General features: G+C 37.4%; 3 protein-coding genes and 1 non-coding gene across 4 annotated transcripts; 2 read left to right on the forward strand and 2 right to left on the reverse strand.

Moving 5' to 3' along the window:
* Positions 1 to 6,482: 6,482 nt before the first annotated feature.
* LOC121773636 ((-)-5-epieremophilene synthase STPS3-like) lies at positions 6,483 to 9,856 on the forward strand. The gene is made up of 8 exons (XM_042170530.1): positions 6,483 to 6,686; positions 7,529 to 7,802; positions 7,875 to 8,247; positions 8,345 to 8,563; positions 8,861 to 8,999; positions 9,093 to 9,144; positions 9,235 to 9,338; positions 9,408 to 9,856. Exons 1-8 carry the CDS (start codon positions 6,531 to 6,533, stop codon positions 9,705 to 9,707), a joined length of 1,617 nt encoding a protein of 538 aa, XP_042026464.1. The 5' UTR covers positions 6,483 to 6,530; the 3' UTR covers positions 9,708 to 9,856.
* Positions 9,857 to 14,127: 4,271 nt separating this feature from the next.
* On the reverse strand, positions 14,128 to 16,544 carry LOC121773426. Its single transcript, XM_042170285.1, has 4 exons — positions 16,255 to 16,544; positions 15,547 to 15,617; positions 15,264 to 15,399; positions 14,128 to 14,445 (listed from the first exon to the last, which is right to left on the reverse strand). Exons 1-4 carry the CDS (start codon positions 16,415 to 16,417, stop codon positions 14,357 to 14,359), a joined length of 459 nt encoding a protein of 152 aa, XP_042026219.1. The 5' UTR covers positions 16,418 to 16,544; the 3' UTR covers positions 14,128 to 14,356.
* A 1,102-nt stretch (positions 16,545 to 17,646) lies between these two features.
* Positions 17,647 to 17,728, reverse strand: TRNAS-AGA. Its single transcript has one exon. It is a non-coding gene; the product is annotated as a tRNA-Ser (tRNA).
* A 9-nt stretch (positions 17,729 to 17,737) lies between these two features.
* On the forward strand, positions 17,738 to 21,517 carry LOC121773776 (glutamyl-tRNA(Gln) amidotransferase subunit B, chloroplastic/mitochondrial-like). The gene is given in 10 exon segments (XM_042170694.1): positions 17,738 to 17,857; positions 18,425 to 18,660; positions 18,662 to 19,094; positions 19,370 to 19,579; positions 19,650 to 19,790; positions 19,895 to 20,098; positions 20,178 to 20,375; positions 20,603 to 20,671; positions 20,795 to 20,911; positions 20,999 to 21,517. Coding segments are annotated over 9 exon segments (1,641 nt in total). The 5' UTR covers positions 17,738 to 17,857; positions 18,425 to 18,472; the 3' UTR covers positions 21,080 to 21,517.
* Positions 21,518 to 21,678: the final 161 nt, after the last annotated feature.

The following is a 21,678-nucleotide window of genomic DNA, read 5'->3' on the forward strand; positions in this document are numbered from 1 at the left end:
AATATATAGGCATAGGATCAAACTAAACGACAATTTGGACTATTAATGAATCATAAAACATGAATTATGACGGCCGCCGTATAGTCGTCTTGTGTGCTTGCTACGTTAAGCCAAAATTATTGTTTAAACAGATATAGGACTTACAAGGACAGTACGGATGTCAAGAATTAATACCTCGATAATTTATAGTAAAATACACAAATACTTATGATGTTACTTATACATTGAATATATACTTGATATAGGACTTACAATTACAAAAACAGTGTGGGTGTCAAGAATTAATACTCCTACATAGTAGTAGTAATTACTAAAGAGGAAACAAAACCAGGGCTAAAGATGCATATTTATGGTTGGCGGCTGTGCGGTTAAGTTAAACAAACATTGAAGTATGGGATAAAAATCTATGGGCCTTGGTCAGCTATAAAACAATATTTTTAGAAAATTAGTACTCCCTCCGTCCCAAGGAAGATGATCCCTTCCTTGGGTGGTACAGAAATTTATGCAACTTTATTGTGAGTGTGAAGTGGAGAGAGTAAAGTAAGAGAGAGGGAATAAAATAGAGAAAAAGATGTTTCCATTTTTAGTAATGGGTCATCTTAGTTGGGACAAGGCAAAAAGGAAAGTGAGTCGTCTTCAATGAGACGGAGGACGGAGGGAGTAGTATATAATAAAAATGAGAGTATATTAATTGTCTCATTTAATGCTTAATTTTTTTACATTATTATGCTTTCTTATTCATTTTAGAAGACACCTGTCCTTTAAAAATATCAATTTTAAAATAAAATATATTTTAATATGTATATGTAACATAGTATTATATATATAAATTCCAACATTTTTTGGATAGTTACCAAATTTCACAACAATGCCTATTTATATAGAAAAATTAATATAATTAGTTTAAACTTTTACTTGGAAGAGAGATCCATTTGGTAAAGGGATTGATGTAAATGGGAAATTTCAAGAGAGTATTAAGAGCGAAGCGAAGGGTTTGCTTATGTAACATTATATTATATATATACATACCTATATAGGGAAGTATTAAGGTTCTATTGACCCCTTAGTGTTAAGTTCCAACTTAATATCAACCATTGGATTAAGATGATGGACGGTTATGATGAGGTTTTAATATAGGGAAACATTTTACATTAATAGTTGTAGTATATACATTATAGGGTTATAAATGTAAAAAAGGCTTTGAAGCCTCATATTGTTGGCATGCTGGTCGATGCATTAGAAGTTTAGTCATTTCCAATAATATATATGTATATTAGGGCATCGTTTGGTAGCCATGTCATGTTTCGACTAGACATGATACAATTCGTGATATTTATCATAGTTTCAACTTGTTTATTTACCTTGATTGGGTGTTTGATAGCTTAAGATAATTACGAGTTATCATATTTAAGTGTTTGGTACAACAAGTTACAAATAAGGATAAAATTATGATTGTCAAAAGTATCCTCATTAATTTAAATTAATCCCTAAACTATCCTTAAAGAATAATTGTTGTCTCTCTCTTCTACGGCTCTCTGTCTACTACACTTCTCCAAATTTCCAATATCCCAAAATCACCATCTTCCTCATTTTCTCTCTACTATACTTCTCCAAATTCCCAAAACCACCGTCTTCCTCAATCTCCTCTCCACGCACTGGCGATTCTCCATGGCGCCACCACCGTCACCGCCTTCCCTCTCCCTTCCCCCTCGTCTCCCTCGTCTCCCTCTCTCTATGGATCGTGCTCTCTCTCTCTCTGTCCACTCTCTGAGTTGGACAAACTCAATCCTTTGCAACGTAATGTCAAGATCTGTATTAAATTTGAACAAGCTCAAGAGGCCAGGTTTAACAAAAATCTGCAAATGAGCAAATCACCATGTCAGTAGCTGCAATGTGTCCGGAGATGATATAGTCACACAATTAGAGATTGGAGAAATAGTCCAACAAATTAGCATTGAAATAGGCCAAGCGATTTGAGGGTTTTTTCAAGGTATTTCAGGTAAATCTTGAAGAATACTTGCAAAAGTCCTAACCTTGATTCAGAAATAGAGTCGCCGGAAGAAATGGATTCACCGGATGTTTGAGTTGCCGGAAGAAATGGAGGGAGGCAGAATGAGAGTATTGTGGAAGAACTTCTTGTCCCAATTTTTTTGAAGTGGGGATTATTTTTTGTGTAGTGAGGCGTTTATTTTGGATTAGGTTTAGAAAATTTTAAATTATGGGTAAAAATGTATTTTGTAAAATTAACTAGGTATTCTTGATATGTAACATGGCAAAATGGTTGGTTACATATATCATTGAAACATAGATTTTTCAATGGGCTTTGTGCGGGCCGGATACAAAACACGGGCTATTAAGTTTACTAACATAGCTACCAAATGCACAAATAAACCCGGATTAATCCCCTTATCTAGCCGTAACATAGCTACCAAACGGCCCCTAGGTATGTAATTCTATTTTATTATTGTTATGTTTTCTCTACTTTGTCGTAGAGAGACTTTGATGTATGGTTCCTTTCAATAATCTGTTTGCAATAAAAATTAAATAGTGAAGATTTTCCAAAAACCAGCAATTAATAAAGTATAGTGCCCCCGAAAAAAAACCAAGTTGGATCCTCTTATAAAAGAATATCACATTTTAGCAATTCCCACATTTTTTTATCTCATGTTGCATATATAGATAATTCCAAATTTCCTATACTAGTAAATTTTACCATTTCCATGAATTTCCATGAGCTGAATATTGATAAGTGACAATAGATGCAATAGAAAATGTTACTCAACAATACAATGGACGACTAGACTTTTTAAAAAACCATTAGAGCTTATGATCATCATTAGAAAATGGAGCAGAAAATGCCCCATTATACACAAAAACATACACGCAATATCAAATTTTCAAGAAATACAATATTCTATGATTTTGATGATCTAGTTGGTGGAATGGCGATTATCGTGCAACAAACAGCAAGGTCCAAAGATCAGAACTTTTAAACGGTTTTAACCCGAATGTTAGTGTATGACCAATTGTGATCCGAGTTAAAATGTTCAGGATGCAAAAATTCAAAAGATAAAGTATAGGACCAAAATTGTAAAATTGACATATGTTCAGGACTAGTTTTGACCTTTACTCGTATAATAATTTTCTTAGGAAATGGTTGCCAAATTTTATTTTTATTTTCCATCATAGAGGCATCAGTCGGCTTGGCTGGTTGTAAAAATAGAGCAAATAAAAACCAAAATAACTTCATTTAGTACATGTCTTCGCCACGTAATGTGTTATATCAATTTAAGATATGTATGTGCCGTATCAATAATGCCATACACTTAGGCTATCGAAAAATTTCACCATAGATATTGCATACAATGTTAAATCTCAAGGTTTCCTTACTGATTCTCAAATTTATAGGAAACACTAAAATTTAATGAAACTTCACGATATTTCTGACAATTTAACCCAGTAATACATTTGCACAGAACTGAGCCGATAAGGAATTCCTTTAATAATTGGTATTCCATCCGTCTCTTAGAATTTTGTCATATTAGTAGCATTGGTCAAATTATTTGGTCTCATCTAATTCTAAATGTACCGAAAAACTAGTTTTAAATTTTTGGCAATCCAAGAACCGGAATTGGACCCAATAAGTTTATGGTTCTTGCACTAATTAACCACCTGGCTAAGCAGTCGATGAGTGTAGCAACCGAAAAATCGATTTTTGCTTCAATTTTATTAGTTCAAAAAATGTAGTAATAATTAAAATAATCATGCCTTGATTCGAAAAACTGATTTCTTCTTTGATTGTAAGATGAAATTAAATTAATCGGTCGAGTGTTCAAATCTATCTATATTACCACTATTTAGTTTTATTTTTTTACATTTAATTTTTTATTCCACATACACCTAATATAAATCATTTTAATTTAACTCGACGTAGATGTTTTAATAATTTATTTTTCAAATGTGGACACGGTCAATTATTATGTAGTTATGGGGAGTATTATATTTTTTAACTACTCACTACATGGAAAATTATAGCGTTTATGAAACATGATTTAGTTAAGAACTAAATTATACAAAATTTATTTATTCTCACTATAACTTGATTAGTCGTTTCTTTTTTACTTTAATAAAAAATACAACTAATATACTCCTGTTAGCAATAGACCCAATTGAGGGGAGTAAAAATTGATTTTGAGTGAAAGAAATCTTGTAAGCATCTTATTTAGTAGATATACCACATGTGAAGAAACAATTTTAGACATGTGCGCCGTCCTATTAATTAAACATTTAAACTAGTTAATTAATGACTAATTTTAAGGTCAATATTAGGGTGTCCACAATGGTGGCCCTTGAAGGCCATCAAATGTGGCCCGGCCACCATTCGTGGCTCTCTTGTGGCCTTCTGCAGTGGTAATTAAACAAAATTTAACAAAAACAACAAGGGCCACCAAATGTGGCCCTCTCAAAAAAAATAATTTGTTTGCTTTTTTTAATGTTATTTTTAATTTAACTATATTAAATTTTATTAGACTTTATATTTATGATATTTATAAATTTAATTAAAATAAAATAATTTGGATTGTAAATAAAAAAATTCACAACCTAAAAACAAAATGTAACAAGAACTTCGTTGTATTATATTAAAATAGGAAAATTATACAACGAAAGTTTTCTAATTTAAAAACAACCCGAAAACCCATATCACTCTGCGGCGCCCCATCTACGGTTCCAGACCTCTACAACCATATCAGCCTGCAATGATGTATGCGATATTTGGCTCCGCATATCGGTGTACCGCTGGATCAAGTATTCATTACTACGTGGTACACCCATCTGCAGGGGCTCCATGGCAATACCCGAGCTCGAACTAGCACCATCTTCCGGTGTCCATTGCTCTGCAGCAACTCCTTCGTCATCTATTATCATATTGTGCAATATGATACATGCAGTCATGATGTCTGCGACATCATTTTCGTGCCATTGTCGAGCCGGACACCGTATAATGGCCCATCGCGCTTGGAGTACACTAAAAGCTCGCTCAACATCCTTCCTAGCACCCTCTTGTTTTTTCGCGAAGTAGGTTTGCTTTGGCCCAACGGGTTGTCGGATCGTCTTCACAACCACGGGCCAGCGAGGGTATATCCCATCGGCCAAATAGTACCCCATGTTGTACTGAGCGCCGTTGGCCATGAATCTAACTTGCGGACCCTCACCCCGGCTCTCGTCATTGAACAGGTGTGACAATCGTAGAACGTTGATGTCGTTGTTCGATCCAGCGACCCCAAAATACGCATGCCAGATTCGCAAGCGGTAATCAGCAATGGCTTCCAGAATCATCGTGGGATGTCTGCCTTTGAAACCAGAAGTGAACTGCCCCTTCCAAGCCACCGGACAGTTCCTCCACTCCCAGTGCATGCAATTGATGCTCCCAAACATCCCTGGAAAATGATGTGCAGTCCCGTGCATATCAATCAATCTCTGGCAATCATCGGCCGATGGCTTCCGTAGATACTCTCCTATGAAGATATCCTTAATGCCCCTGCAAAACTGCCTCAACGTCTGTAGGGCAGTCGTTTCGCCCATCTGTAGGTATTCGTCGAACATGTCAGCAGGCCCGGCATAGGCAAGCTGCCTAATTGCCATCGTACACTTCTGGTATGTTGACAAGCCGGGTCGGCCGGTGGCATCATATCGCAAGTTGAAGCACTTGAACCGCTGTGCCAAACACGTCGCTATATGGACGAAGAGATTTTGCGACATTCTGAATCGCCTACGGAAAACCTCTAGCGGATAACGGGCGTTCTCGTCGAAGTAGTCTTCCATCAATCGGCGGTCAGCCCCGGCATGATCACGGTCGAAATACCGCCGATGATAGAATGGCCGAGGGACTGCCACCGCCGCCTCAGCCGCCGCCTCCGCCACATCTTCCGCCTCGTCGGCTTCACGTTGCACCGCTGCAACAAGGTTTTGGAACTCCATATCTACCGCTTGTTGGAATTGTTCATCGTCGGAATCAATAGTTGCAAGGTTGAATTGAAATTGGAAGGAAATATTGGAAAGATTGGAGGAAAATGGAAGTAAAATGGAGTTGGAAAAATGGAATGGAAGTGTAGTATTTTATAAAGAATTTTCGAAATTAAAAAAAAAATTAAATTCCGCGGCCCAGCCGCGAAACGCGGCCAGCTGCAGTGGAGGGCCTCGGCTCACACGGCTCAGCCGCGTGAAGGCCGCGGCCGCGGCTCGCCCTCGGCTCTCGGCCCTGCGCCCCGCCTCTCGGCTCTATGCAATGGGGGGCCGCGCACCGAGCCGCTGGCCGCGGCTCCCCCATTGTGGACACTCTTATTGAATTAGCCACTAGCTAGTTGTAGCTAGTGGAGGGCTGAGCAGATACAATCTTAGTTTAAATTAAACATTTTTATATACATAAATGGCGGCTGATCGTTCTGAGTCCAAGAATCCAAGTTGGAGTATTAGTTAACACGCGGAGAAATTAACCTTTTTTCAGTCCTCTGCCTATATATACATGGCTAATGGTGTCATGTTTAAGAACATCACTCACTTTCCAAACCTCTTGTCTTCTTATTTCGAATTTGCATACAAACATGGCGGCTCATGATCGTCGTAAGTCCAACTTTCCCCCGATCTTGTGGGGTGATCAATTCATCAATCACGTTTCTGACTCCAAGGTATATTACTCTCTTTGTCCACCATTTTGTCATTTTGGGTTGTCTACGAGTTAAAGAATTATTTTTTTTTCACCTTTTGATATATGGATTCCACATTCCACTAATTTTTTGCACTCTCAATCCATTAGAAAACTAATACCTATAAAAAATAGGTCACATATTCCATTTATTTTCTCTTTTTTTTTCCACATAAAGTCAAACAATTTCTTAAAATTTATACTGATTCAAAATGACTCGTTAAATGATAGACGGAGGGAGTAATATATATCTATATCTACACTTTTTTTTAACTTTACCTATCTAGGTTGAACAAAGATTTCTTGAACAAATTAAAGTTCTTTCCTTTCATAAACTAGGTTAGGGACGAGTTATTCTATGTGGTTTGTAAAATTGATGCTTTAATTGAGAGTCCTAACGGCTAATAGTGGTGGTTTGACAAAGGAATTAGTCTTGACCAACGAGGATATTTGGGACTAACTTAGAATGGTGGTTTGACAAAAAAATCAATTGTGACCAACCACAACGTTATTTTTAGGAACTACTCTGTCCCCAAATAATATGCACTTTGGGTTCGGCACGATTTTAATGCAAAATTGGTAAAATGAGAGAGAAGTAGAGAGAAAAAGTAATTAAAAGGAAAGAAAAGTGGGAATGTGGTCCCACCTCATTAGAGAGAAAAGTGTTTCCAAAATTGGAAAGTGCATATTTTTGTGGGACAGACTAAAAAGGAAATAGTGCATATTCTTGGTGGACGGAGAGAGTACTAGGCTAGTATTTCAGAATGAGCTCTTCTGTTCGGTACGCAACTAATGATTATCATTTATTATTATTTGTCATTGTAGGTCATAGAAAAATACTCCAAGGCAGTTGAAGTGATGAAAAATGATGTTCGAAGTCTGCTAACAGCTCCAGAAACAAAAATGATCGACACCATGAATGTAATCGACACACTCGAGCGCCTTGGCGTTTCGTATCACTTTGAAAACGAGATCGAAGAAAGGTTGCAACACTTTTTCCATCTCAATACTAATTATGACGATGATGAAGCCTATGATTTGTACACCGTTGCTCTACATTTTCGACTGTTCAGGCAGCATGGACACCGTATATCTACTGGTATATATGTGTATTATATATATACCTTTCTTGTTTTAGTTTGTCTATACTAATATGAATTTTTTTAAGCAGAAATATTTGGTAAATGGATGGATGAGAAGGGGAATTTCAAAGAGAGCATTAAGAGCGACGCGAAGGGTTTGCTGAGTTTGTATGAAGCTTCATATCTTCGAACGAATGGAGAAACCATACTAGACGACGCACTAGCTTTTACTACGGCCACCCTCAAATCAATGGTGCCAAACCTCAGATCACCCCTCAAGAAGCAAGTTGAGCATGCCCTAGTGCAGCCCTTGCACTTGGGGATTCCTAGAGTTGAAGCACGCATTTACATCGCAGTGTATGAAGAAGAAGAGAACAAAAATGAAACCCTAATCAAGTTTGCCAAATTAGACTTTAACCTATTGCAAATGCTGCACAAAGAGGAGCTCCAGCAAGTTTCAAGGTAACCTAATTTTCAATAAAAAAAAGTCCATTAGATGTGTAGTGTTAATAATACTAGTTACAAATAATCTTGATTGCTATATACTATATACATATAGGTGGTGGAAAGAATTAGGGCTTATCTCCAAACTTCCTTATGCAAGAGATAGGATAGTAGAGTGTTACTTTTGGGCTATGGCAGTGCACCATGAGCCACAGTATTCTCATTCCCGTACCGGTCTCACCAAGGCCATTGTGATGTCATCTGTATTAGACGACACGTACGATGCTTATGGTACGATCGATGTACTTGAGGTTTTCACCGAGGCAATACAGAGGAAAACTCTAACAACATGCTTGAATCGTCATTTCATTTGGAATCAGCATTTCTACTAGCTAGATTAGATCACTTCATCCTATCAAGTGAATGAATCATCCAAGTTTTGTTATTTATTTCCTACATTCATTCCCAACTTCAATCTTATCTCTACCTTCATGTCAAAGGTTTGTTAATTTTTTCCTATACTCATTTCTTTATTACTTTATTCCATTTATTTCCCTTCAGTTTCACTTCATCATGATACGAAGCATGTATAACTTAACCATGCAATTCTTATTATGTGCTTGCTTATAAGGTGGGATGATGGAGAAATCCCTCGACTCCCCGAGTACATGAGACCTCTCTATAAAGCTATCTTGGAACTCTACATTCCATTTGATGAAGAATTGGCCAAGGAAGGACGATCCTACGCATCACACTACGTCATAGAAGGAGTATGATTTGTGTTATGTATAAGGAAATTTTTATTACTATTACTCTTACAAAAGTGTGTGTTCTTACCAAATTTGATATGATATGATCCATAGCTAAAGGAATTGGCAAGGGGCTACTTTGAAGAGGCGAAGTGGTTCTTAGAGGGTAACTTGCCATCATTTGAGGAATATCTAAAGATTGGTCTCATTACCAGCACCTGCGGTTATTTGATCCCCTCTTTATTTATGGGAATAGGATCTATTCGAAAGGAAGACTTCGAGTGGCTAAGCGAGAAGCCTAAAATATATGTTGCCACACTCATAAAAGGTCGCTTACTCGATGACATAGGTTCTTATGAGGTATGCATATACATTTCTCTATACCTTTCAATTAGGGAATAGTTTTTTAATACTATTTGTGGTGTTTAGTTTGAGACGAAGAGAGGTCAACTTGCCATTGGGGTTGAAAGCTACATGAAAGAAAATGGTGTGACAAAAGAAGAAGCAATGGCCAAATTTATGGAATTATGTACTAACGCATGGATAGATACCAACGAGGAGATGCTAAAGCCGTCTTGTTATAAATCTAGGGATCTTCTTATGTTTATCCTCAATTATGACCGCGTAACATATGTTACTTACAAAGACAAAGAGGATGGATACACTCAACCAGAAAAGGTTTTGAAGCCTCATATCCTTGCCTTGTTGGTCGATGCATTTGAGGTTTAGTCATTTTGAATGGTATGTAGCAGTCAAAATATATGGTTGTACCAAAATGGGAGTATATGTTATGTAATTCTATTTTGTTCTTATGTACTATTGTTATGCTATGCTTCTTTGATAGCAATGAACTTATGATCATGAATTTGAATTTCCTAGACTTGTCTTGAAGATCCAACAAAAAAAATGCAAATAAAAATATGGATAGAAAGAAGATTAAGAAGGATGTGTCATAATATGTAAACATTCAAATATGCATAAGAGACTTTTGTGAGAATTAATTATTAAGTTTATAAACAATTTCAGTTTATTTTAATTTCCAAGTTTGAAGTTTGAAGAGTATTTACATGCTTACTTGATTATGTTTATAAGTTTATGATATAAAAAAATGAATAAGCTTGTCCAATTAATTTGGGAATATTTGAAACAAACATGGTTGGACTAAGTATATATTTTGTGATCATCAAAGATGAGTAGTGAAATAAGCTTTTTTCTATTTGTCATATGCCTTAATACTATGAAATAATATTTTATACGCTTTGATTGAGAAATACGACGAAGTTATCTGTTGACATATGCTTTGATTGATACTTGTGTGATGCGAGTTAAAGAAAATTGGTTAGGTTATATAGATGATGAAGCTTGTACTATTATTTATTACTTCGTAACTCCATCCCGTATTAGGAGTCACATTTGCTTTTTTACACTTGTTTTATAAAAATGATACTAATAAATAGTTAAGTAGAGAAAGAGTAAAGTAACTCTACATTATTCTCCTCTTACTTTATTATTTCTCCACTTTAACTATTTATTAGTATCATTTTTATAAAACAAGTGCAGAAAAGCAAATGTGACTCCTAATGCGGGACGGAGGTACGTAGTACTCCCTCCGTCCCATAAGAGCATCAACAATGGGGTGCCCTAAGGCGCGCCCTAAAGCCCGCCCTATGCACCGCCACGTCAGCATTTTATCCTCCTGTCCTTCCACCTGCAGTGGGGCGCCCTAAGCATTTTAACTGTTTTGTTCATTAATTTAACTGTTTTCAAATATATAAATGCAAACTTATATATTGTATCCACCGGAATCCATTGTATAGCGTAATTTGAGAGTTGAAAAGTGAATCGAAAAGTTACAAATGAAAAGTGAAGCCATGGTATATATATAAACAAATTTTGAATTATATAATTAAAAAAAAAACAAAAACGCGTTGCATCGTCCGCGGCACCCACAGTGGGCGGACGATGGCGCGGACGATGATGCCCTATAGTCCGCGGACTAAGCGTCGGGCGCGGACGACGCATCGTCCGTCGTCCGCGGTGCCACAATGGCGGACGATATCACGCCCGACGCATCGAACGCGCTATCGTCCGCCCCATTGTTGATGCTCTAATAAATGTCACACTTTTCCTTTTTGGTTTGTGCCACAAAAGATGTTACATTTCTATTTTTGGAAAAAAGTTCTCTCTCACATTAATATAAAAATTATATTTTCTCTCTCCATCTAACACACAAAACAAAACCTCCTAAAATCTTGTGTCGTCCCGCAAGTGTGACATCTTTTGTGGAACGGAGGGAATAATAAATAATAAAAGCTTCATCATCTATATAACCTTACCAATTCTCTTTCTTACTTTACTATTTTTCCACTTTAACTATTTGTTAGTATAATTTTTATAAAATAAGTGCAGAAAAGCAAATGTGACTCCTAATGCGGGACGAAGGTAGTAATAAATAATTCTTCCGTCCCACTACAATAAAAATATTTGTACTTTTCTATTTTCATCCGTCCCATAAAAATATGAGCATTTCCATTTATAGAAAATTGTCTTCAAGACCCCAACTCATTACAGATACACATCAACTTATTTACAACTGATGTGAATCAAATTGTAGTCCTTTATTGCATTATCTTAACATACTTTTTAAGATTAAAAAATGAACTCATTTTGATATATTATAGGACAAAAGACCAAGCTCTAAGAGAGACAGGAGAAAGGAAAAATGTCTGAATTTGATCAGTAATCAGCCCTTCAAGATTAATTTAAAATGCTTCTACAAGTCCACCATTGCATTCACCTTCGAAAGAACTTTGTGTGGATACCTCGCAGCCTCAATCGGAGCCCGGTAGAAGAAGATACGGCTGTTTTACGAAGACTGCGGAATGCAGTGCAAAATGCATCGGGCGTTCAAAACGCCCGACCTGTTCGAGAGTCAGAAAAAATGCTCGACCGGGCGTTGTGCACTGTGCAGATCGCCTGACCGGGCAAATAATACTGGGCCTGTTTTTTAAGCCCTAACTATTTAAATAGCTATGGCACGACTTCCAAGACATCTTTTGACAGCTGGAGGCGATTTTTAGAGAGAGAAAAAGGTTTGGAGTCCATTTTTGGGAGGAATAAGAAGAAGCTTGTGGCTAATTCTTCCCTAATCTTGCCCATATGATAGCATTTACTTGTTTTCTTGTATTGTTGCCCACTATGAGTGGCTAGATTTTAGGAATTATTCCTAGTTAGTTAGGGAAGCTTGTAAATATGAATCTATGATTGTGTTTTGATTGATTTCCGTATTTTGGTTCTTATCTATGTTTTTATTTCAATATGTGTTGTTTTTTTCTAGGAAACTTAATCTGGTAATGGCATTAACTTCAGTGTCTCTTTAACTTGGAGTAGGGAGCTAACATAGATAAGGAACCCTAGGCTAAAACTGATCAGAGGATAATCCGGGGTGGATCTTGTGTGTTGAACGTTCTTAGAAGCCAATCCCGAGCTTACTATGCGACTGTAGGAGTGAGGGTTTGTGAGTAGAGCCTAAGAGACGTGATCAACTTATCCTAGGTGTAAAATTCCACGATCAGTGATCAGCTGCGTGAGAGCGTAAAATCAACACGTCCCGATAAATACTGAAAAATAATTAAACTTTAGGATTCATGTGAACAAGTAATCCGAAACAAGCTAGGAGTAGACATGCCCACGGTTTCCGGTTCTGGCGGTTAACCGCCGAACCGGACCTGTGGCAATTTTTTCGAACAGAAACCGTCGCATTTGGAACCGCGGTCCGGTTCCAGTTAAAGATTTTTTGAACCGGAACTGTCACCGAACCGCCGGTTAACCGACGGTTTCACGGTTCCGGCGAGGTATCCGAGGCGTCAGCGTTGCGCAGCTTTTTCAGGCGGTTTTGTCGGTCGAAACTAGCTGTTTTTTGACCGGTTAACCGCGAAAACCGGCGGTTTCCGGTGCGGAACACGAGGCTGACACGTTGCAGGTTGGCAGCGGTTTTGCAGACGTTTGTTGACCAAACCGGCGGTTCCGGCGGTTTTACACCAAAACCGCCGGTTTCGACCGAAATTCAAATTTTTTTTAGTTATGATTTTGAATTCAAATTCATCCATTTTCCCCCTATTTTTATCTATAAATACCCCCTTCTATCATCACTTACATTCACCCCATTCTTGTGTTAACAAGAGTTTCTCTCTTCAATCTCCCAATTCTCTCTCTTTGTCTCCCATTTCTCATTTGTGCTATTGTGCTTACATTTCTAAAGATATCTCAAACAAAATTTTAATGATCATAGTAAGCTTGAGTTTGTATAATGACGAGAATCTAATTGTATTATGTTTTCCTCGAGATTTGATGCATACATTTTAAGTATTTTAGATTTTATTGTTGTGTTAGTTTATCAATGTTGGTGATAAATCGGCATTTTCAAGCATTTTTGGGTTAAATTTGGTCTGTCTTGTGTAGTTTTCAAGCTATAAAAATGTGTTCGGGTTTAATTCTCATTCAATTGGTTATTTGATAAAGTTAGATTAAATTGTGATGGATCAATGTGTGGGATAAACTAAAAAAGAAATTGGGTCATCTTCGGTAGAACGGAGGGAATAGTAATGTATAAATTTAATGTTTTAATTAAGAAATTTTTTTAAATAAATTCATATTGTTAAGTTGAATCTTCCATTTAAAAAGTTAGCAATTCCCACTTTTTTTTAATCCCATGTTGCATATATAGATAATTGCCACATCTGAACTTCTATACTTGCAAATTTCACCATTTCCATGAATATAATTGGCCAAAATATTCAATTAATCTTAACAAGTAGCATCGATGCAATAAAAAATGTTACACAAAGATACATTGGTTATAACGCCCGTCTCCTAAAAAGTACTCCCTCCGTCCCCCAATTTGAGTCACTCTTTGACTCGGCACGAGTTTTAAGGAAAAGTTTGAATGTGTGGTGTAATAAATGGAGTTAGGTAGTGAAATGTGGGGCTCCTTTGACTTTTTGTGTAATAAAGGGTAATTTTGATGTCTAAAAATGGTAAGTGGGAAGAGTGACTCTTATTCGGGGACGGCCCGAAATGGAAAAGAGTGACTCAAATTGGGGGACGGAGGGAGTAAGAGAGATAGAAAGAAAACATGATTTGAGTATTGTTAATCGAGAATGAGACCACATCATTAGAATTGGTCTAATTTTATTGGATGACCTAAAATGGTAAAACTAGTCTATTTTTTAGGGATAGAGAGTATTACATTACACAGCATGAACATATTAAAAGTATTCAAGAGATATACATACATTACGATGATCTAGTTGGTGGAATGACGATCATCGAGCAACAAACATGCAGCACAGGTTCAACGATCAGAACTTTACAAGAGTTCAATAGGGCTGGGAGCTGGCCGTTCCATCCTTCACCAAAGAACGTTGCCTCGCCCTCTCCATCTTCCGCTTGCGCCACTCCTCAAGTGCTGCAGATGCTTACACCGTTATAATAGACGAAACTTGAACTCCCGCATAGTGTTTCACTTTTTCTCACTACAAAACTATCATGAACCTTGTATCCTGGGGATGCTAATCACATCACCAACTAACATCTTTGTGGTGAAGCAAACCATATCACACATCGGAGAATGGACAAGGGTTGCAAGCATACAAATGTGCTACCCCAACTCCCATTAGTATGAGGCTTTTTGGGGAGTACCCCAAGAGCAAAACCGTGAGGGCTTTACCCAAAGCGGACAATATCATACTAATGTGGATTTCGGGTGTGCGCCACCGATACCCAACAGTGGTATCAGAGCCCTGGTTCAAGGGCTGGGCCTGTGTGGCTCGGGGTTCGGTGGGTTGCCCTTGCAAGTTCTCCGATGTGTCTGCGTGAGCTCGACCAAGACCTGTGGTGACCTGGTGACCTGTAACATGGGGGCGCAGACATGTGGTCTTGGTCTGGTGGTCTTGGTTTGAGAGGAGGATTGTGGTGAAGCAAACCATATCCCACATGAGTTGCAAGCATATAAATGTGCTACCCCAACTCCATTAGTATGAGGCCTTTTGGGGAGTACCCCAAGAGTATAAATGTGCTACCCCAACTCCATTAGTATGAGGCCTTTTGGGGAGTACTCCAAGAGCAAAACCGTGAGGGCTTTGCCCAAAGCGGACAATATCATACTAATGTAGAGTTCGGGAGTGCACCACCGATACCCAACAATCTTAAACAGGATAATGAAGCCAACGAATAAAGACAAGAGAAGTGACGGGCGTCACAAGAAGGAAATTGAAAGGGAATCACCTTTGTTGCTGCCTGCATCTGAATACGAACGGAAATTATTCAATCTTGATCTAAGGTCCACTGCAGCTGTCTGCTTCGCATCTTTCTGAGGGATTTGTTCTGTTTCGACATACACATCCTCTCCAATTTCTCTAACCTAACCAGAAAATTGAAGTGTTTTTCAGATGCTATAAAACTAAGAGATCAAACTTGGAAGAGCAGCTACTTTTTGGTTAATCGAGATGCATTATTATAACATAGTAGTGTACTAGTTCAGAAGGCACGGAATAGTGAGAATACTCACTCTCTTGATGAGATCACGAGGAATCAAAGTGCGTCTTATGTCTTCGGATTCCTTTATATGCCTGTATAGAGCTGTGCCACAAAGAATCAGCAGCACATCCAAGTTTAGAAGCAAACAAACCTTTTGTTTTACAGAATATACAACATAATTAATTTCAGCTACAAGAGGCAAAAACTACAACAAGCAATAAGGTTGAAGCGAAGAATCCACGTTACTAAATTTATATAAAGTGAACTGATTCAATCAAGCTTTGGCTTCATGGAATTTGATCATTTACAACTACACAAATGGAAGCATGGAACAAGCATCCCCCATTATAATTCTTAACACATTTGAAACAATGGCAACCCTTCAAGTAATAAATCCACATAAAAATCTCATCTTTAATTCCACATTGCAAAATCATGAATCAAATCCAATCAAATTTATGCTCCCTAATTTATTTCAACTAATTTCCTAGAGGAAAACAGAATTTCAGATAGCAATCAATTAGTTCAACAATTAATATTTCTAGCCTAAACCCAAATCTTCGAAAGCATAGCTAATTAATTTCTTCAAGATTTGATACAGTCAGAAAATAAACCCCCTAATTTCGCATAAACGGCAGAAACCCACAGAAGCGGAAACCCTATATCTAAAATCAAAACAAGAAGAAAACATACTTTGATAAAATTTGATAACAAGAGAGGAAATTAAGAAATATGAGACCTTTATTAGAGATGGGCGATTTGGAAGAGGGAGAATAGAGGAAGCCATGTAGCAAGAGAAGAACAGTGGTGATGTTGAATAAGCAGACAAGAATTGTGGCGTTCTTGTAAGATAACCGTGATTTCACAGCTCTCGACCATTGATGTTGCTGAAATTTCTCCATTTTCTGCTCTATTGTTTCTGCTTTACGATTGGGGGAGAAGAGTCATTGATAGTCAATTTCATCCGAAAATTGTTGATTTCTAATGGTGGGTAAGTTAAGTAGCGTTTTTTTTTTTAAATTGCTAATGCAACCTAACTCTACCATTTGGATTTTTAATTTTATGCCATGATATATACTTCCATCTTCCACCTTCCGCCATTTATAATCTCATTTTGACTCAACACAAACAAAGATTATTTTAGAATAAGTTATGGTTATTATTAGTGGGAAAATGTGTTAATATTTAACGTGTGTAGTGAAGTTTTAGCAAAGAATATGGAGTATATAAAAATTAAAATCTACTAAGAACTTGTTAATTCAAGTAACGGATTTTATCGTGACATTTCAAATAAAAAAGCTATTTCGAAAAATAACGTGAAAACATTTTGAATTAAAGTTAGAGAATTCAATAATTAAGTCCAACATTTTTTGAGCATTTCAATGATTTTTTCAAAGTAGAATTATAGAGTTTAAAACGCAATGTAATGTGTCTGAATCAACAATGACCAACTTGTTTGTCAGCAACATTGGCAAAATAGAGTTCGAGAGGATTGAAGATGGGATGCATAGCAAAGCATAGTAACACCATAAGCTACTGAACCACTTGATAGAGTAGAGGATGAAAGCAATACCAAAAATAATTTACATAATTAGCAGGACCACACCCTCAGCGAGAGAGGCATGTTGATACAAAGATAAGCATAGTCACAAGATGCATGAGCTCCTGAATCACCCGATAACGTGTAGTATGAAAGCAGTACACCCTCAGCTGGAGAGGCATATTGATACAAAGATAAGCATAGTCACAAGATGCATGAGCTCCTGAATCACCCGATAACGTGTAGTATGAAAACAGTACACCCTCAGCTGGAGAGGCATGTTGATAAAAAGATAAGCATAGTCACAAGATGCATGAGCTCCTGAATAACTAGCAGGCCCACATACTGAGCTGGAGAGACGTGTTAATACGAAGATGAACTTAAAAGATCAAATTCCTTTTGGTTATGAATATATCTTGTCTTGTAGTACTACCTAATATATAGTTGCAAAATAGAAACTGAAATATTTACTCTCTCCAATTAACAAACAAAATAAAATTGCATATTGCATAAAATCTCGTGCCGTGCCGTCTTTCTTGGGACGGAGGGAGTACTACCTAATATATATTGCAAAATAGAAACTGAAATAAGCGTGGTCGGCAGGATTCGAACCTGCGCGGGCAAAGCCCACATGATTTCTAGTCATGCCCGATAACCACTCCGGCACGACCACTTCTGTTGCACGTACTAGAAGTAAATTAGTTTTATTTGAATAGTATTTCATGATTTATCTTCTATTTTAGCGGCAGTGAGAGTGTGCAGACCAGACAAGCAGTGCGCTTCTCGCCAATCCGTTGTTAAGGTTTGCAAAATTTTTTGTTACACTCATACCATTCACAAGCTGATCGATTGAACACCTTTTTGGCCACAGAAAAATCTTTCTGAGTAACACAGTCCCTGCAAATTTTTTTGGTCTTTAACTTTGCGTATTTCATTTGCGGTAGCCCTTCAATTTATTTAATAGAGAAGATTTTATTCTGTTAGTCATTCATTTCTATTGGGCTCCCTGGTTTCTGCAATCGTGATCGCAAACCAAGTGTTTGAGAAAATGCTTGGCTGAATTAGTGTTTCTTTTTACTGAAAATGTAATTCATAAATGGGACAAGCTACAATTGTGTTTGCTTGGTTAGAAGATGAATTTGTTATCTGAATTCTGGTTTCTTCCATAATCCCTAAGCATTGGATTTTATGTAGTTGCAATGGTATCAAAAGGTTTCGAGCACCAATAGCCTTGAATTTAGCTGATTTGGGCTCAGTTCATTTTGTTTTTATGGCATAGTCTCTCTGTGTTGTTTCTCACTTGATTGGTTTCTCATATCAATAAAATTCAGTCTTGATACTTATCATTGTTCTTTATGTATTATATTAGGTGAATTCTTCATTTGGGATCTGAGGTTGAAGTTTTGGAGTCTATGAAATGGCATTGACGTTATTAAGGGGCATACATTCGAATTGCTTTCGGTTGTACCCGGCGGTTTATGTTGCTAGAAAACATGTGAGACATTTCAGGGTGCGAAGTTCACAGGGACAAACCGCTATGCAAGAAAAGCAACAGACTCAATTGAAAGCTTCTCCGAAATCAGAATCTGCAAAGTACGAAGATCTTGAAAAACTACGAGGCAGTCATTGGAATCGAAACCCACGTGCAGCTTTCAACCCTTACAAAAGCCTTCTGCAGCTGTCCGTATAACTACGGGGCTCACCCAAACACTAGTGTTTGTCCTGTTTGCATGGGATTGCCCGGGGCCTTGCCGGTTCTCAACTCAAAGGTTATAGAGTCCGCAGTAAAAGTTGGTCTAGCACTCAACTGTAAACTTTCTCTTAGCTCGAAGTTTGATAGGAAGCAATACTTTTATCCGGACCTTCCAAAGGGTTACCAAATATCGCAGTTTGATATCCCAATTGCAGCTGGTGGTTATCTTGATGTTGACCTCCCGGTTGAGTTTGGTGGCGGGCATAGAAAGTTTGGTGTGACTAGAGTTCATATGGAAGAAGATGCAGGGAAGTTGCTTCACACTGATAATGGGAGCTTTTCTCAGGAAATTAAAACTTTTCCCTACTCAAGTTTATCATATCAAATTTACTGTGCTTTTATAATCACATTCACTGTTTTGTTTACTCCTAATCAAGATCATCATTTTCATGTTATATTTTTTGCTTCGTGATCTAAAATGGCCAACTATTCAAAACTATTGACTGATTCATTACTCTTAACAGAAAACATGTACTTGTGGTGCATTTTTCAATAATTTCTTAGTAGAAATCAATACGAGGCGCAAATTTGTTCAGATCGATTGATTCTTTCTTTTGACAGGTTGACTTGAATAGAGCAGGAGTTCCGTTGCTTGAAATTGTCTCCGAACCAGATATGAGAACAGGTACTGAAGCAGCAGAATATGCAGCGGAGCTACAGAGATTAGTTCGGTATCTTGGAGTGAGTAATGGGAATATGCAGGAAGGATCTCTTCGTTGTGATGTCAATATCTCAGTTCGTCCACACGGGCAGGAGGAGTTTGGCACAAAGGTAAATTAATGGGCTATTCACTTCAAGCTGCTTTATTGTAAAATTAATGAAATAAATTTGGCATGAACAGGTCGAAATAAAAAATTTGAACTCATTCTCATCGGTGAGTAGGGCCATCGATTATGAGATATTAAGGCAGGCGCAGCTCCACAGTCAAGGTCAGGCTGATCAGATTGTGCAGGAAACTCGTCTCTGGGAGGAAGGAGCTCAGGTTTTAGTTCATTATTTCTTACACGAATATAAACTAACGTATCAGTTTGATTCAGTCAGCGTGGTTGCTTTATCACTAATCCATTGGTGTGTTTTGCTAACTAGAAAACATTTACAATGAGAAAAAAGGAAGGCCTTGCAGATTATCGGTATTTCCCGGAGCCTGATCTTCCAGGAGTTAATCTCAGTGAGGAGTACATAAGTAATATTCGTGATTCCCTACCCGAACTACCTGAAACAAAACGTCGCAGATATGAGAACATGGGGCTGAACATGCAGGATGTTCTTTTCCTCGTGAATGATATAAATGTAGGTCGCGTTGGCTGTTTGGTTTAATAACATTGCTGCCATCATGTCTATCTGATGAGCTAGTGCAAATGTTTCTCAGGTTGCAGCATTTTTTGATGCCACAATCGCAACAGGTGCTGATGTTAAACTAGCTGCTAATTGGATAATGGGTGATATTGCTGCATATATGAACAATGAGAAGTTGTCTATCGATGACATTAAGCTTACCCCTCAAGAATTGGGGGAGCTCATTGCCTCGATCAAAGATGGCACCATTAATGGGAAGATTGGCAAAGAGGTACGCAATTAAGCAACATCTGATTCATATCATCTTTCCATACCATTTTGCTCTTGCTGCTGACTGGTGTAAATAGCAATTATTTTATCAAGTCTACTTCTAAAAAATTGCGACACGAAAGAAATACATGGTGAAAGGAGATGGAAGAACCGATTTATTACCTTGTGTTTCGTGTATTGCTGTGGAGCTTTTCTATATAATATTTGGTTCTTGTCTGTGACATGCAGATATTGTTCGAGCTGGTAGCCAAGGGTGGAACCGTTAAAGGACTTATTCAAGAAAAGGATTTGGTTCAGGCAAGTTCTTTCACATTGATTATTTCTTGAGAAACTGTCAAAAATGTTTAGCTGAAATTACAAACCAAGTTAGTCCCTGTTACTAAGCTTAGCTCTTATTCTTGTTTTTGAATCTTTAAACAGATTGCTGACCCCTCCGAGATTGAGAAAATAGTGGACAAAGTCCTTGCAAATAACCCGAAACAGTTGGAGCAATACCGAGGGGGTAAAACTAAGCTACAAGGCTTTTTCGCTGGCCAGGTACGATCCTGAGCTTCTCGTTGTATTCAGTCTCAATTTTGTTTTATGTGCACTAAGAGGTTCCAATTTCATGATGATAAAATCTAGATAATGAAAGAAACAAAGGGCAAGGCGAATCCCGCGCTTTTGAACAAGATACTTCTCGAGAAGCTGAATGCAAAGCCCTGATACTTCCACTAGGTGCTTTCTTGAATCAACGTTGTAAGTGTTCCTACCATATGTTCGAATGATATGACATGACTCGATCCTCCTACTAAAAAATTCGGGCCCCTCGCCACTTTATTTTTGCTAGATAAAGTATAGACACTGTGAAAAAGGCATGACTCAGCTGTGTCTAGGATGTGAAAGGTAGCCGTAGCAGGGGGTACCAAAGGATGTTTAATGGTTGATGTTTTGAGGCGAAAATAGAGGAAAGATATGTGTTCTTCCATTTTTTAGTTATTTAGCTGTGAAAATTTTACTGAAGTTGGAGAATCTGGTGGTTTTTAGCAAGGCAAATTCTACATTTTATGTATTCTTGTTCCATCAAATACTATATCTGATAGTTTATGTTTGATATTAGATCATGAAAATTTTACATGAATCTTATAAAAGAGGCGAAACACATTTTAAGGTCCCTGTACTTTTGTATTTTGTTTTATATTATGTTAATGTGAATTAATAATTAATTAAATTCTATATAATTTATTCCAATTTAATGTTAATGTAAGAAGGAATCGTGAAGAAGAAACATGATCTATTAAATTTCTGTAAATTGATTAAATTTT

The sequence above is a fragment of the Salvia splendens genome, chromosome 17 (genome assembly GCF_004379255.2).
Source record: "Salvia splendens isolate huo1 chromosome 17, SspV2, whole genome shotgun sequence".
Classification (NCBI taxonomy): domain Eukaryota; kingdom Viridiplantae; phylum Streptophyta; class Magnoliopsida; order Lamiales; family Lamiaceae; genus Salvia; species Salvia splendens.

Coding starts and splice junctions, on each gene's coding strand:
- LOC121773636 (XM_042170530.1), top strand. CDS start 6,531: ATGGTGTCATGTTTAAGAACATCACTCACTTTCCAAACCTCTTGTCTT. Junction 9,145..9,234: donor GGCGAAGTGGTTCTTAGAGG/GTAACTTGCCAT, acceptor TTATGGGAATAG/GATCTATTCGAAAGGAAGAC. Junction 9,339..9,407: donor ATGACATAGGTTCTTATGAG/GTATGCATATAC, acceptor TGTGGTGTTTAG/TTTGAGACGAAGAGAGGTCA.
- LOC121773426 (XM_042170285.1), bottom strand. CDS start 16,417: ATGGAGAAATTTCAGCAACATCAATGGTCGAGAGCTGTGAAATCACGG. Junction 15,618..16,254: donor ATCGCCCATCTCTAATAAAG/GTCTCATATTTC, acceptor TTTGTGGCACAG/CTCTATACAGGCATATAAAG. Junction 15,400..15,546: donor CTCGTGATCTCATCAAGAGA/GTGAGTATTCTC, acceptor TTTTCTGGTTAG/GTTAGAGAAATTGGAGAGGA.